General features: G+C 39.0%; 1 protein-coding gene across 15 annotated transcripts in view; it reads right to left on the bottom strand.

The window, feature by feature from the left end:
* UBAP2L (ubiquitin associated protein 2 like) overlaps positions 1–16298 on the bottom strand; it is a 42325-nt gene that overhangs the window by 24899 nt on the left and 1128 nt on the right. For 8 of the 15 annotated variants that reach the window (XM_065880357.1, XM_065880396.1, XM_065880366.1 and 5 more), the window contains exons 1-8: positions 13122–13211; positions 11826–11903; positions 11177–11287; positions 7429–7597; positions 6930–7025; positions 6462–6507; positions 5823–5935; positions 1570–1622 (exon numbers count right to left, since the gene is read on the bottom strand). In XM_065880357.1, the coding sequence (XP_065736429.1) occupies positions 1570–1622; positions 5823–5935; positions 6462–6507; positions 6930–7025; positions 7429–7597; positions 11177–11287; positions 11826–11903; positions 13122–13211 (756 nt within the window). Of the gene's footprint in view, positions 1–1569; positions 1623–5822; positions 5936–6461; positions 6508–6929; positions 7026–7395; positions 7598–11176; positions 11288–11825; positions 11904–13121; positions 13252–16298 lie in introns of those variants that run through there. The other 7 variants (XM_065880376.1, XM_065880386.1, XM_065880306.1 and 4 more) reach the window with 3 other exon arrangements.

The following is a 16298-nucleotide window of genomic DNA, read 5'->3' as shown; positions in this document are numbered from 1 at the left end:
GACAGATATAAGTTAATTCTTGGCTTTTGAGCAGTAAGGGCCCAAGTGCTGATGAGTCGATATATGGAGGAATAATTTTAACATGCACTTTTTGGGGACTTCCCTGGTGGCGCAGTGGATAAGACTCTGTGCTCCAAATGCAGGGGGCCTGGGTTTGATCACTGGTCAGGGAACTAGATCCGACATGCATGCCACAACTAAGAGTTTGCATGCCACAACTAAGGAGCCGGCGAGCCGCAACTAAAGGAACCCTGGAACCACGACTAAGGAGCCCGCCTGCCACAACTAAGACCTGGTGCAACCAAATAAATAAATACATATATATTTTTAAAAGACATTTTTTGCCTTAAAACTGACTTTGTTACACCTAGTCTCTCCACTATAAAACACTAAAATTAGGTAAACAATTGTAAGGAATAAATCTTCCTACTATTCAAAAGTTGATTTTTTTTGAGGGGGCAGGGCATGCTGCCCAGCCTTCTGGGATCTTAGGTCCCCAACCAGGAACTGAACCCTGGCCCTAGGCAGTGAAAGCGAGGAGTCCTTAACCACTGGACCACCAGGGAATTCCCCAAAAGCTGACTTTTAAAAAAAACTTTTTGATTAAAATCTCCCCTCTAAAAGCAGTGAATCCACTCCCCCAAATATATCATTCTCTGAAAGGTGGTTAAGCTGACACGCCAAATCTTAGAAAGTATTCACAAAGCAGTCCAGCTCTGCTACAAGAGAAAAGAATCACCCTCTAATGCTGATACATCCGGAATTTTAAAACTCAGGCCTGAAAACCTAAACAGTCTTGACACATCATTCCCTCTTATCATATTCTGTCTTGACTGAATAAATACAAGTACAGGAAGGTTCCTCCATGATCACGGGAAACTGTAATTCATAGCAAAAGCTTGACTGTGACCAGGGAATCAGGAAAATTCTTTTACTCAGGTACTACTCCAGCGAATTCATATAGCTTGTTTATGTGCCACCCATCTATGAGGTTTCCTAGTTTAGTCAATCTGGAAGATAGCCAAACCTACATGTTCATCTCAATTACAATCACCACGATGCGCTCTTAGTACAAAAACAAAAAGGGTCCCAGAGTCAACCAGACTGTAAACTTAAGAACTTGGTACTGTAACTCTCATCTGTACCCACCTCTAAGCCAATTACAGGACCATACACCAATGCCTGAATGTGAACCAAATAACTGATTTGCTCCAAGGAGAGTCATGTGCCACCAGAAGCTGTTACTCAATGCACTACCTGCCTAACTCCATTTCTAGTGCCCTACCCAACCACCATCTCTTCCTGGGATAAATCCGACAATCAGATATTGGACTTACACAAGTGCACTTGCCCTTTCCATAGTCTGGTTCCACAGAGTCCTGTTCATGCCCAGTCTCCTTCATATAACATATGTGAAATGTTCTGGCTCAGAACACTATTTTGGATGTAAAAGTTTTGGGTCAGAATCTTAAGGGTGAATTTTGAGGGGTAGAAACATACCCATTTTCTATCCCTAAACACCACTTAGGGATAGAACGTACTAATGAGGAATGACCTGGGAATACCTACATCTTCATTCCAATCTTCAGTTCCCCACTCCTCTGTTGCAGTCCTCCATGCACCTGGGAATAAAGGAAAAACAATGAAGTAATTTTAAGTACCAGTACAAAGCACAGGCAGAAAATACGGACGTTTTAAACTTTTGGCAGCCAAAAGTGTAACTAGAATTTAGTAATCAGAAGGGATTCTTGGGCTTCAGAGGGAGGAAAAGACTTTTTAGAAAGGGATACCTCAGAACAACCAGGGTTTTAATAAGATTATGATTTCACAGCTACTTTCAGTTCTTGTTACACAGCTGTAATAGGAAAGAGAGCCAGACAGTAAGAAAGAGAGAGAAAATGCAAGAGACAGCAAGACTCCAATGGACCCAATGCTCCAAGCAATCTCTTAAGGGCCTTCAAGTCCTCTGACTTAGTAGTCTGTTCAGTGAAATGGCAGCAGACAATTTAAACTGAAACATGCAAGCTATACTTATTTGGTATAAGACAATACTGCAGGCAGTCTGAAGAAAGATGGTAGCAGGGGCAGAGGAACACAAATGGTTGCCACATTATAGTCAAAGGGCAGTGAAGAAGGAAAGGCTTGAAATCCAAACTGAGAGCACTGACACCTACCTGCTATGGGAACTGAATTTAAAAATGCATACTCAGGGCTTTCCTGGTGGCACAGTGGTTAAGAATCCGCCTGCCAATGCAGGGGACGCGGGTTCAATCCCTGATCCGGGAAGATCCCACATACCATGGAGCAACTAAGCCTGTGCAACACAACTACTGAGCCTGCGCTCTAGAGCCCATGTGCCACAACTACTGAGCCTGTGTGCCACAACTACTGAAGCCCGTGTGCCTAAAGCCCATGCTCCACAACAAGAGAAGCCACCACAATGAGAAGCCTGTGCGCCGCAACGAAGAGTGGCCCCGCTCTCTGCAACCAGAGAAAAGCCCACATGCAGCAACGAAGACCCAACGCAGCCAAAAATAAAAATTTAAAAATGCATACTCAGCAGAAGTCAAGTTTATAGATCGTTTTGATTTAACTATAAGAAACACCAATGGATCTGTTCTTTTCAGAAGACACGAGATGAGATTGAAAAATAAAATATGTGTAATAGTTACCGTACTGGTCCTAACTATACAAAACACAAAATCTGACCTGTAAAAGTCATGGCACAGACAATGGAGGGACACAGTTTCTGTAGGAGAGGTCCGTAAATAATCAAACCACCTTGCATATTCCCCTTGTTTTGCTTCACGTATACGCATAACCTCAGAAAAGGAACCTGGCATTTTTTAAGGAGTACAGGTGAGTTTCTATGAGACCTAAAATTCTTCCCTTCAACCAAAGAACCACACTAAGAAACAGGAACCTCTGTGTAGCAAGGACCAGAAAACGCCTTATTTTCTTCTCTAGAATAACAGTATATATTTAATAATTCTTAAAACGTTCTCTCCAAATGGAGAAACTTCTTACAAGAATGAAAGAATGAAGGCGTGGCATTCAGATTTCACTGTCACTGAAGAGAAATATTCTAACACCTACAAAACCCGTCTGAAATTGTCTTAAACACTTAATAATGAAAAATCCTATTTCCTAGAGAAAAATATGTTCAGTGCAATGCCTTTCCCAGGACAATGTTAAAACTATGCCAGGGAAATTCCAAACCACTTAATAATGACAATGTTCTCCAAATCAAACTAAAGCCCAATCTCAGTTTAGACAAGTTACAAACCACACTCTTCTATCCCTCTCTAGTGATGGCATTTTTCCTCCCCATTGACAACCATCCCACCCTGGCTAATTGGAATCCAAAATCTGGGTTAACACATACACACAATCCTAGAATTGGAAGTGATCTAAGAAGTCATTTACTATTGAGAGGCTATCTCTCAATGCAAGAAATTTTTTTTCCCCTGCACTCTGGCGACTGCATCTGGAATGGAAAGGAAGACTGCAGACAGCTACTTGACACCTTCCTATATAGGACATATGGTCTTGGCTAAGGAAAAGGACTATACTGAGGAAGCGTTAAGGCACAGAAAGAGTACAAATGCTCTGAACAAAAGATTAGGGCTTCCATTCCATCAGCAAAAAGCACAGACAATGTAAATGTTAAATATTCATTAAATAAACTAATTTTTTTAAGGAGGAAAAACAGGCACAGAATATGAGAGAAAAAAGCAGAAAAATAAAAAGCAGGAAAACAGAAAAATGACATATCCACAGATATTTCAGTTCATAAAAATCTATTAAATATCCGGGGCAGTTAGGCGCCTGGATGTATCATACCAGGAGCAGTCTCAAATTTTCGGGGATAATTTGACCCCTCAACCCCAATGAAATCAAGTCCTGAAACAAAAAAGAAAAGAAAAGAAAAAACAACCAGTGAAATTTTGCTTGTGAATGAGAATGTTTGCCCCCAACACACAATTCCCACTGTACCTGTGGATATTTTAAGGGTAGATTTGAGTCTCTTTTTAAATTAAAAAGGGAATTTGTAATTTGCTATCATGAAAACACAAAAAGAGATCATGCATGAAGCTAAGTTCAAATCATGAAACTTGAAGGGAATGCATGAAACTATACTCAACACTTTCATACTAACAAGCAATTCACATAATTTTTCATTCAGCCACAAATCAAAAATTTCTGAGTCTAGCCTCCCAAATCTGCTATTCTCTACTCGGTATAAACAAACACACACCTCTTCCTTCCCTCTCTCTTTTCCCAACCAGATCCTTGTTGAAAACAGCTAAGGCTTTCAATCTAGGACTGGGACTCCATGCCTAATTTTCTAATTTTGCCTAACAAATCCCTTGACTTCTATTATCTTTTCTGCCAATGATAAAAAGCCAAATACCCAAGAACGAACTACAGCTCAGAAACATATCTGTTATTCGGACTGTTACCAATGCTCTACAAAGCCATCAAGAGATGAATGAAGGGGGCTTCCCTGGTGGCGCAGTGGTTGAGAGTCCACCTGCCAATGCAGGGGACACAGGTTCGTGCCCCGGTCCGGGAAGATCCCACATGCCGCAGAGCGGCTGGGCCCATGAGCCATGGCCGCTGAGCCTACGCGTCCGGAGCCTGTGCTCCGCAAAGGGAGAGGCCACAGTAGTGAGAGGCCCGCGTACCGAAAAAAAAAAAAAAAAAAAAGATATCTAGCTTGCCAATAACTTTAGCCTCCACCAATGAGAAATCTGTATTAAAAATGAGTTTATAAGATAGCTTGATGAACAAAAAGCAAGTAACATTCAAGACCTGAGGTACAGCATATTGTGGGCAGTAGATGAGAAGTGATTTGTGCCAAAGACCTTCCTAAAGACGCAGGATTAAGGTAACTGATCTCTGAAAGGGGGTAAGGCAAATTTAAATGGATAAGGAGTCAAAGAGCCTATTTCATGCTCTACTATTAACCCTTCCGCCACTTTGTAAGAGGAAAAAATTCTCAGGCTTTCCATGTGCTGGCTCAGCCAGAAAGAGGTAGCTGGTCTCATAAGAAAGTACTCTGGAACCAAGAGGCTGTTCTTATTTAAAGTAGTAAAAGTTATCTCTTACTCCCAAACACATCTTGGTGTACCCCACAAGCCTAACATATCCTCAAACATATATACACTACTCAAATATGCATCAAAGTCAGCTAACAAAAAAAGCAAATCCCATACTCTACCACACCCAGAAGACTATCCAACAAAGAAAGGCAGAAAGTCTCCAGATTTCCTTCTTGCCCATAAACTGAGATTTCCCAAAAATTAAGGGAAAAAGATACTCCTATCTCTGTATGCAGAAACAAATAAATTGACAGTGGGCTTTGATTCTGGGCCCTATTCATCTTTACAAGTAGTGGATTGATTAATTCTGGATATCTTTTCAAAAGGCAAAGTTAAGTAGCCAAACAGAAACACTAGGAAATACAATTGGAACTAATGGTATAATGGAAAGAGCATGAACTTTGAGAGTCAAAAAACTCTGAGTTCAAATACTAGCAAATTTCATAACCACTCTTGCAGTCTAAGTCTTGTCATCTGGAAAGTGATGATAAATAATGTCTATTTTATAAAATAGTGATGAAGATCAGGTGAAACAGCATGTATAATGTGCCCATGGGCACAAAGTAAATGAAGGAGAGTACACTGTAATTCTGTTGTCACCCCTTTCCTCTCTCTGACTCAGCAGCCAAAAACTACTCCACTTTTTTGTTAAGTATATCCTCAAAAAAATTATTTCCTTAGATTCCCAGAGACAAGAAACTAATAAAAGTCACTCACTCGTCCCATCATCTGGTTCAAAGTGGCCAGTGTTGTTCCATGTATTGCCGCTATTATTGCCATAGTTATCATCAGTATTGGCCGGCTCTGCATAATCAGCTGGGTTAAAGGTTCTGGGAGAAAAAAAAAAAAAAAAAAAAAAGCTTAAAAGAGTCTCTGAGCTCTAAGCAGCACCAGTGAAAATTAACTCAAAAGGAGGGCAATCAGAATCTTGACTGTCTCTTTCCTAGTACAGATCAACCATGGCCCCATTCTATAAGCCTATAAGCTGTCTACTTTTGCTCACTTACCAGCTTACCTAAAATTTCACGGTATAATCTTTTTTTTTAAATAATTTTAATTTATATCCACTATCCCTTTTGGATTAGGACACCAATAAAATCCACATGAAGATTTTGAGAAAACAGCAGGTATGTGTATTCATATGAGATAAAATAATTCAGGTGGTAAATGCTTATCTCCCAAAAATAAGCCCTATGCCTATACACAGCTGATGAAATAGTCCAGCAATCTTTCTGATCACATTTTGGTTATAGCTGCCTATTATCCTCAGGATACCAGGATATTAACCATGCTAAAACATTATGGTAATGCTTAAGGAAAAATTAAAGACTTTAACACTGGATCAATGAAACTTACCCCATTCCTTGAGCAGAAAACCTTCCTCCCCGCCTACCAGAGCCACCTAAAGAATGAGAAAAAGAGGGAGAAAGAAATATTTTAGAAGTTGATATAAAATCACCTTGCCAACAGAGGCAGCTTTGGAAAGTAAGTGGTTGACATCATCAGATATTCCTTCTCTCACTCTGTAGCACATCAGTTAATATAACACAGCAGGACAATTATTATTGACAAGGTTGTTCCTTTGCTGATCAAACTGCTGGATCCTCAAGCAAATACAATAATAGCAACAATAAAGAGCAGAGGAAATGACATCTACCTTCCTTCCCACTGCCCACTCAGTAGTCTCTAGAATTTGCATGACACCTCAACAATTAAGGTATCCAGAGTCCATGTGAATTTGTCTGGTTTTAAATAAAGCAGACCCCTACTAAACTAATAAGAGTAGCTTGCCCCCAATATCCATCCCGCCAACAAACTGATCACCTCTGCCTCGGCCACGACCTCTTCTGCCTCTTTCTGTGCCTCTTCCAGAAGGCCCTCCACTCTTGGTGCCATCTAATCCATTTTCCTGACCTCGAACTGAAATTTAAAAACAAAACAAAACAAAACAAAACAAAACACCACAGATGGCCAGAGCAAAGTGAATAGAAAGTATGTACATAAATGGTATGTATACATGGTGGTGGGGAGACAAAAACAAAGAAGAGAAAATGAGCTGGAAGGATGGAACATGATGGTTACTAGGGAATGGTTACTAGTCAAACAATTTTACAAACAGCTACAAGGTAACTTCATGCTCAACTGGTGGCTGTTGCTAGAAAAGGCTACATGCAAGAAATGCCAAGGTCTCAGAACAGATGATTTTAAGAAAAATCAAAAGGATGATATAATGGTTACTAGATCCAGCCTCGCAGAGCCCTGACATCCCTCAAGTCTAGACATTACTAACCCACAACTAGTTTTGTTAAAGCCCCATGCATACACTCTCGTCCGCGGCTGGCACCTCTCCCCCGTCTTGGTGGCCCACCACGTCGTCGACTATAGTCTCTGTCCCGGTCTCGATTTTCTTTGCCTTCCTCGTTGGATTCCGTTTGGCCACTGTCCTTCTGTCCTGAGACTCCTTTCTTCTTCCCAACCATCTCCCAGGAATGCTAAAGAAGAGCAGAGCATTCATGTCTAATCAATATAGGTTGCTACCAGGAAACCAGAGATAAAAGCTGGGACAACTGTTAACCATTCTCCTCTCAGCATCCACATCTAAGATAACTTCTATTAGTTTATTTCTGTTTAAGTGGAGAGTATAGACAGAACCTCAAAACAAATTCTACACCTATCACTGCAAAATTGAAGCCCTTTTTGTAGAAGAGGTGCTTATAAGCAAATGGATTGCAAGGATCACTTCCAAAAGGGTTACCGAGATCTCTATCCAGTTCAGTCAATCGGCGTGGTAGTCAAAGGACCTAGTTACTTACTGGACCTTTCTGTCAAGTGTGTTTCCTGGGCTGAAAAAACTAATTCCCTTTGGATTCAGTGACTCCCAGTTTCTTATAGCCTTATCCATGTCAAATAAAGCAGAAAAGAAAACTGAAAGTTTGTAAAAGTTAACTCTGAATTCAGAATGAACGAATAGCATTTGACTCTTGAGTATATTCTCTAATTCAGCAACCTAGAATTTAGGAGGAAAACAACTATACCTACTCCCCAACCCACCCCGCTTCACACACACCAATTTCCTTTATTTAAAAGAAGACCAAATAGCAGTCAGGAAAGCACAGCCCTGGCCTTGAGACATGCTGACTATAGGAAGCCTTCCATTCCTGGTTTTATTCACTGTGTTCTCCCCTATACATCCTGAATTGCTACAATACGATTCAACCTTCCTCAAAGCAGTTCATTCCAGATTGCAGGAGGGAATATTTACAGTAAGGAAAATGAGCTAAACAGTCTTGCAAAAACTCATTCCTTAGGAAAATGAGTTTTATAAATTTGAAGGTTTTTTTTGGCCTCGCTGTGTGGCTTGCAGGATCTTAGTCCCCTTACCAGGGATTGAACACAGGTTCTCAGTAGTGAAAGCGTGGGGTCCTAACTACCAGCGAATTCCCTATAAATTTAAAGTTTTAAACACACAAATACATTGATTTACAAATTTCTGCAGAAAATATGTACAAATAAAAGTTCCAGTTCAATCACCAAGACTATCAGAGCTTTACTATCCTAGATACCATCTAACCCAAACTACAATGGCCCTGTTGCTCAGCAACAGGTATCTAATACCCAATAACTTTGAAAATATGGAATAGTAATATGAAACTACTATTAGTTTTGTCAGGGTTGATAATAATATTGTGGTCATATAAAAGAGTAACCTTTAAGGGAAACATGCCAAAGAATTCAGGAAATAAAGTACTATGATATCTACAACAACTTATTTCCAAATAATCCCAAGTGTCCACCAGTGGATGAGTGGATAAACGAGATGTGCTACAAACATACAACGGAATATTATTCAGCCTTAAAAAGGAGTGAAATTCTGACACAAGCCACAATATAGATAAACCTTGAAAACATTTTGCTAAACGAAGACACAAAAAGACAAATATTATTTGATTCCACTCACATGAGGTACCAAGAACAGGCAGAACCTTACACGAGGTAGTGAAAATAGGTGTTACCCCAACATGGGAGTCGGGAAACGGAGAGTTAACTGTTTAATGGATACAGTTTCTAATTAGGAAATGAATAAGTTCTGGAAATGGATAGTGGTAATGGTTGTCCAACACTGTGAATGTCCTTAATGTCAATGAATTGTATAATTAAAATGGATAAACTGGTCTATTTAGTTAAGTATATTTTACCACAATTTAAACATTTTTAAGTTCAAAAACAGTAAATTTAAAACTATACTAAAAGCATACCTACATATTCTAAAAAGTCCACAAGAAATAGTTTACTAAAAATTAAGTATCTGCCTAGCACTCGGCAGCTCCTTGTTGCCTACTCTTTCAACCCACCCAGATTCCACATAATAGCTGGTAGGTCAATTTTTGCTCACAGTAGCTTCAATTCATAAATTATAGTAACCTTGTAGCTAAATCTACATCAGCAACACTGGAAAACAGACTCGACACAGTTCTTCGAGTTTTTGCTACTCTGTCTCAAAACCTGATAGGTTTCAGAAACCTGTCACCTTTTTCTTCTCTATGGTTATACATCAGCTGCTGGCACCAGATGGGTTCTGTAAGTAAAAAGAATTACTATAATCTTCCCGAGGCACTGCCAGTTTTCTAATACGATCTCATCCAACCAAATACATCCTACATTGATTCCCACTGGTTTCACTAGTAGCTTATTTATTTGTGGCATAAACCTACATTCTCTACCCTTTTTTCTTTTTTGATACTGTGAAAGGTCAGACTTGCAGCACTAGGCAGGAGATGCTAGAAGGTGAAACAAAATATGACTTGTGCAAAAAAAAAAAAAAATTCACTTTTTTTTTTTTTTGGCTGTGCCATGCAGCATGCAGGACCTTAGTTACTCAACCAGGGATTGAACCCGTGCCCGCTGCACTGGAAGCTTGGAGTCTTAACCACTGGACCGCCAGGGAAGTCCCCCCAAAATTCACACTTTTTAAAAGTGTAAGTAGATCCACCTCTACCTCTACCCCACTCCCTCGAAAATACAGAGGCAATTACTCTGGAGTAAACTCAAGATGAACCAGAACTGCTTTCTGATTATCCAGGCAGTAATTTTCAAACAAGACCCATAATATGAAATCTAATCTAGGACCACACTTTTGAAGAGAAAAAGGTACGAATTTAAATTCAATGATTAAAAATAGTTTTTCACTATTATTTCCCATTGCTTCGAGGAAACTGACAAACCTCCAACATTCAGCTAAAGTGACACTGTAACATCAGTTAAGTTAATCTCTCTAAGGATGAAATCTGGTTATCAATTTCAACCAAAGATCCCCTGAGTAAGACCACGTAAATAAAAATGACTTCAAATGATACACTCATTAAAAAAATAATAATAAACGTCTCTACTAAACACCGCAGGAACATCCCAAAGATTAATTAGTAAGGCAGAATCCCTGCTCTTAAGGGGCTTAAAAATTTGAAACAGTAATAAGACAATAACAAAACACAGGATTCTCATTAAATGGAAAGGAAAGGAGGAGGTGAAAGCAACTCTAAATTCTAGGGCAAGAGTTCCTCCAATATCCCCTGTCATCTCCAGGGATGGTCAACAGGCTCTGAAGTTTGTTTCTCTGCTAATTCAACAGAAGTAAGTTCACATGATGAAAAGGTATTGTGAAATGTAAAGCTGATATTGGTGGGAGTGTTCTGAAATCAGAATCCAGTAGTCTGTGGCTTTGTTCAATAGCAATAAAACATGTGAGCAGAAATCTTCCATGATTAGTAACTAAGGCTATTAAATAGCACCTCTAACTCAGACTAACCAAATCTTGAAAACAGTCACTAGCCTAGAATGAATAATTTATTTCCAGGCCAACTAGAAGAAACTGATTTTATCTGTTTTCTCCTATTAATTGTACATAAATTTTAAGTATTTGCAACCTGCGGTAAATAATCTTCAAGACAGTTGCTTGCTTTATTTGGAGAATAAGATACTGTGCTTTAAGGTGAGTTACCCCACTTGCTATTTCTGGAATTTACTAGCCTCTCAACGAGGGACCCACTTTCTAGAACACTTTATTAGCACTCTACCGTATCTGGGTTTCCTTCCAGCAGTACATTGATGGCTCTGTTGACATCTCCGTTGCAGTCATGCAAAGCAATGACACATTCATCCTGGTTCTTGCCTGTGATATCAATCAACTGAAAGAGAAAGATCAGCAACCATCATGAACAAGCCTGCACTCCCCACAAAAGAAAACTAGGTGAAAAAAAAGGGAGCAGACACAGCTGAGTTTAAAAGAAACAGGCTTAAAAAAGTAAAACATGCAGAATTTTGGTACTCTAGTTCCAAAAGCAAAATATTAACAACCTATGATTAGGGATGGGGCAAAAGTATTTATAAAGCAGTTGAATAACACAGCATCTAATAGAGAATCAAATGCAGAAGCATACAGGATCCAGTATACCATGACTTGCCACATTTCCTAGATGCCACAACTATTCGAAGCTGCTGTACAATGGTATCAACAAAGTCATTCAATAAACAAGAGGTTAAAATTAAGGTAAAACCTCTTTGAACAAGGTATCTGTCCAAAGGGGTACAATCAGACAATAAAAGCACTCATAATTCGTTTAATACTATAGTGGAAAATATCCTGGTAGGCATCAATTCTATTTAACTGTGCTTTGATCTTGATGTCTTTTTCCACAGCTTATGGCAAATTAGCGATACACTCACTTGTTTCACCTTTTCCTCAAAGTCAGCATCATTATGGTCCGAAATCATCTGTGCAAGTCGAATTTGTTCCGCAGTGGCCTAAGAAAGCGTGATCAAGAGACAACAGTTTAGAGAATAAGAGGGACCTATATAGTCAATATTCATCATCTCCCACCCCAATTTCCTTCTCCTTGTTACAAATGACCAACTAATAAAACGCTACCACCATGACAACAAAGAGTGAAGCTGTGACTATTTCAAGCTACAATCTCTAAAAAAGCAGGGAGCTTTTTCACCTATGTTCACAGTTAAAGAGACTTTCACTTTGGGGTCACAGCACCACTTTGAAACGTCTGTGCCTTAATTCAATTTCATTTATTTGCAAAGTCATGTGTAAACCCTGTTCCTGATTCTGCAATGACCAATGCCACCCTTTTATTCCTTAGGGATGAGAATATCATTAAGGTTTAGTCTGAGGATACACTCGGCATATCTTCCAAGTATCCAGTGTATGTTTATAAGATGTCAGAAATTTTAGCCCCAACTGAGATTAAGTACTAAAATTCTGCTAGAAATTCACCTGGAAAAAGAAGTGAAAGAAAAATGAATAAGAGGAAAGTTCTAGTCTTACATATTCAATTTAACTGACCATAACCAAATACAAATTAATTCATTCATATTAGGTGCCAACAAATACCAGACTAGTTATTAAAAAAAAAAAGATTATATCTAAATCCAACTTAAAAAGAAAAAAAAGAGAGAACTCATAAACCTCAGCACCCAGGTGCCAAGGAGGTTAATTTACTCTTTAAAACTGAGCAATACTCTAGGGTGTCTCATCTGTTAATCTTGAAGGAACATAGTAAAGATGCTAACTCCTCATGGGAAAGGAAAAATCAGATTAGGCCTCAATGAGACCAGAGAGGAAAACAAAAGACAAGTTAGGGAAAAGAAGAGCAAAGGAAAGGAAGAAGGTGGCAAGACAAAGATTGGCTAGAGGGATATCAAAGTGCAAGGTCTAGGAAATAAGAAATGTACTGCTATAACAACCCAGATGAATGAAGGAAAATGCTATCTTAGAGATACAAAGCACAGGACCCATTCTTTCCAAGCCTCATAATGCAGTAAATTAAGCCCATTGCATCACAGCATGTCATTAACAGTTATCAGGCCCCAAGTGAAAAGAGGCATGGATTAGAAAATAAGAATAACGAACCCAAACTAATAATCCAAAGCACAGAATGATGCTGCACTAGATGGAAACCAGTATCAACCAGCAAGGCTACCCCATGGATCCATATCCCTTGGGTTCTTTACCTGGGGCCGCTGCTTGTGCTGTGTCTGATTTTGGTTTTGAGGTGGTTCCCAGTTTCCCCGGGCTCGGTTAGTGCCCACCGACGTCATCATTTACAGTATATACAAATAACAGTATTTACAAGGTAGAATACTGAAAGATTTAAGAAAAAAAGAAAAGTTTAGATGTTAAATGTGGGCAAAATGTTTTCAACCTCTCTTTCATCAGCACCTTCACCACTTTCACTTCTTTAAAGAGACAAACCAACATTCACCTGTTCTTAAGACAGATTTCCAGTATGATAAATTCCTTAGAGAACTAGGACTATTTATCCATTTTTGTAAAACAAGAAATATATAAAACATGTGTTGTGATGGTTTGTTTTAAAGTTATGAGCACTATTTGGTTACAGTCCCCTATAGGCAGCCTTTGTGAAGTTTTGCTATCTTGATAGTAAGCAAAACAATGTTAATAATCAAGTCTTCCAATAGGCGAAAATACCCAACGTCCCTTTGACAGAAGGAAAGATAATCAGCAAAGCCTGGAAACAAAAGCCTTCCAGGAAGGGGATTCGTCTATACTCCAAATAAAAACAATTTAAAATGCTGTACTCAACCTACCTTTGAAAACAGCTTTACCTGCCTTACAACCTTTCAAACGTAAGTTGCATGTGTCCTCCATCATTTGGGAAAGGACAAGCTCAAGCCTAGCCTCTTTCTTCCTCCCTCAAGTTTCTATCTCTCAGTATGGTGTGGGGGCTCCCACACCTTTCAGCAAGGCACGTATCAGCCCCAGTGACTTTGCCCAGAATCTCAGTTCCTTGGATAATAATTCTAACACGCTGTTTTTGTGGCTGCTTCTGTGGCTGCTTCTGTTGGTTTCCTAAGTTCACAGTTCCAAGAAACCAGAATTGCAATTCCCCTCCACCACTCACCTTAATATATAGAGAATCCCAAATTTGTCCCAAACCAAAAGCATCTAGCACAGAGTTTTATTTGGAAGAAAGTGCTTCTGGGAAGTCATTTTAAACTTGAGACATTATTGCCAGCAAGATGACTTTGTTGAGTCTTTAGAGACATGGAACACACAGGGCCTTCCCAAAACCAGATCAGTTTTGTTAGTAACACTTCTAACAAGCAAAGATTCTACTGAATTTAAGTTGCCTTCATTGATACTTTGTTTTATAATGCAATCTCAGCTGTTGCATTTAGTAAACAAAGAAAACATTCATCATATGATGGAGTGCTCAAAATAAGGTTACACTGCATTGTTTTACTCCCTGCCAAAGAGGACAAGTTTATACTTTTTTGCTCTATATTGAATTTTTTTTCATTAATGATACTCCATATAAGGTAATTCTAAGCTGCCCAGAAGACATTGATGGATTTGAGGGACAGGTAGGCTGGGCTTCTAAAGAAATATGCAAGGATTAATATTAGGAGACTGAATTTCACCTGTTTCTTGGGTCACAAAGAAAGCCAACTTCCCTGTGGATAAATTCTTCAGCCAGTTGGGTCAATATGTTACATAGGTCTTTGCTGTTTGATGCAGTCATTAAGAATTGAGTTTTACATTTCCTGTCACCAAGAAATATTTTTAAGGAAAGTGCATGGCTAATTTTTAACCATTACCTCTTCTCCCTACACAAATGTGCACAAAAAGGCCTGTAAATATGTATAGATAGTACAGGATTATTTGATACACTGTAGTCCACTTTCCCAGGCTTCCATTATTGTCAAGTTCCAACACTTAATTTACAATAAACAAGTGTTATTCAACCAAGTACGCCTGGATTCAAATCAAACAGAAAAAGAAAAAATATCAGGCTTTATTATAATTGACTCTAAGATGAACATTCTAACATGGGAGTGGCCTCTCCTGTAACTTACAAATATTGATTGCTTTCTACTCATCATGTGATTTCAATTTGTGAGCATGAGTTACACTACTGATATGAATTTCAGGACTACCTGTATGGACAACTGCATGTACAGTACCAATCAATGTAAATACATTAAAAAGTCATTTTGAAAGCCACACAATTACTCAGGAAAGGGGAAAAATAAAATCCTCCTAATCACTCTTGCTATTAGCTTCCACTTCTCTCTTACAAATGCTTTGAAATGTGTGACTAAGACAATGTGTGACTAAGACAATTTTACCACCTAGGTAGTAACAACACTGACCAAAAGATCAAAAGTAAGTGATGTGGGATGGATCACTGGAGGGCACAGAATTAGTAGCCTTTTAGTAGCAAGCAGAGACACATACCCAGAGTTATCACAGAGATGAGGAATCTTGTTAAGTACTCTTTCTTAAAACATAAAAATATTTAAGGGAAGTAGGTGACAAGTATTGGAGACCAAGGGAATAGTGCAGGAACAAATACAGATTTCAATACAAGAGTGCCCTTGACTGTTTTCTGAAAACCAGCTACTTAAAAAAATAGCCAGAGAAATTTTACAGAAAAAAATAAATAACAAGTATTTATTGAGTATCTACTATGTGTCCAATACTTTAGAAAATACAAAAGCAATATGACTTGGTTGCTGCCCTCAGGGAGCTTACAATCTAATTTGAGAAACAATTCAGAAACTATGAAGCTGGAAGGGGGGTGGGTAAGGCTTGCTACTTCTAACAGAGCAACTAATTCCCCTAGATGCTCTGTGGAAATGATCCCTGCATCCCCTTCCCCATCAACTTGAATCTAATTTAAAAAAGAGTACTTCCCAGTTAGGACACATTTGGCAACAAGGGGCTTTAAGTCAAAATCCAAACAGTACATTTTAAGGCCTTTCATCATTAGTTTACATGCCAGCAACACTTCCCGACTTCCCATTCACGACGGAAATAATCACTGGGATAGTCAAATCTTTAAGGACAATGGTTGTAGGATCTCAAAGCAGTTTTAACAACCCATACACAGCCAAAACGTTTTACTTCTCCTGTATTTCAGGTTGTCACTGACCCTCATCACATCCCAGCAAGTCACATCAGACATCCATCCCCAAAGCAGAATATGGGTGGTGGAAGTGGATGGGGAGAAGACAAAAAGGATTTCTCCATCTAATAATCAGGGACAATCAAAGGCAAAAGGGGTAACAATAACAACAAAAAAAAGGCCTGTTACTGTGGTGTTTTTCTTTCCACAACATCCTACACCAGAGATGGCTACATTTCAAGAACGGTGGTAAAGGAGC

This window comes from Phocoena phocoena, chromosome 1, assembly GCF_963924675.1.
Source record: "Phocoena phocoena chromosome 1, mPhoPho1.1, whole genome shotgun sequence".
Taxonomy (NCBI): domain Eukaryota; kingdom Metazoa; phylum Chordata; class Mammalia; order Artiodactyla; family Phocoenidae; genus Phocoena; species Phocoena phocoena.
Note: the sequence above shows the minus strand (reverse complement) of the source record. Positions and strands in the feature narration are given on the sequence as shown.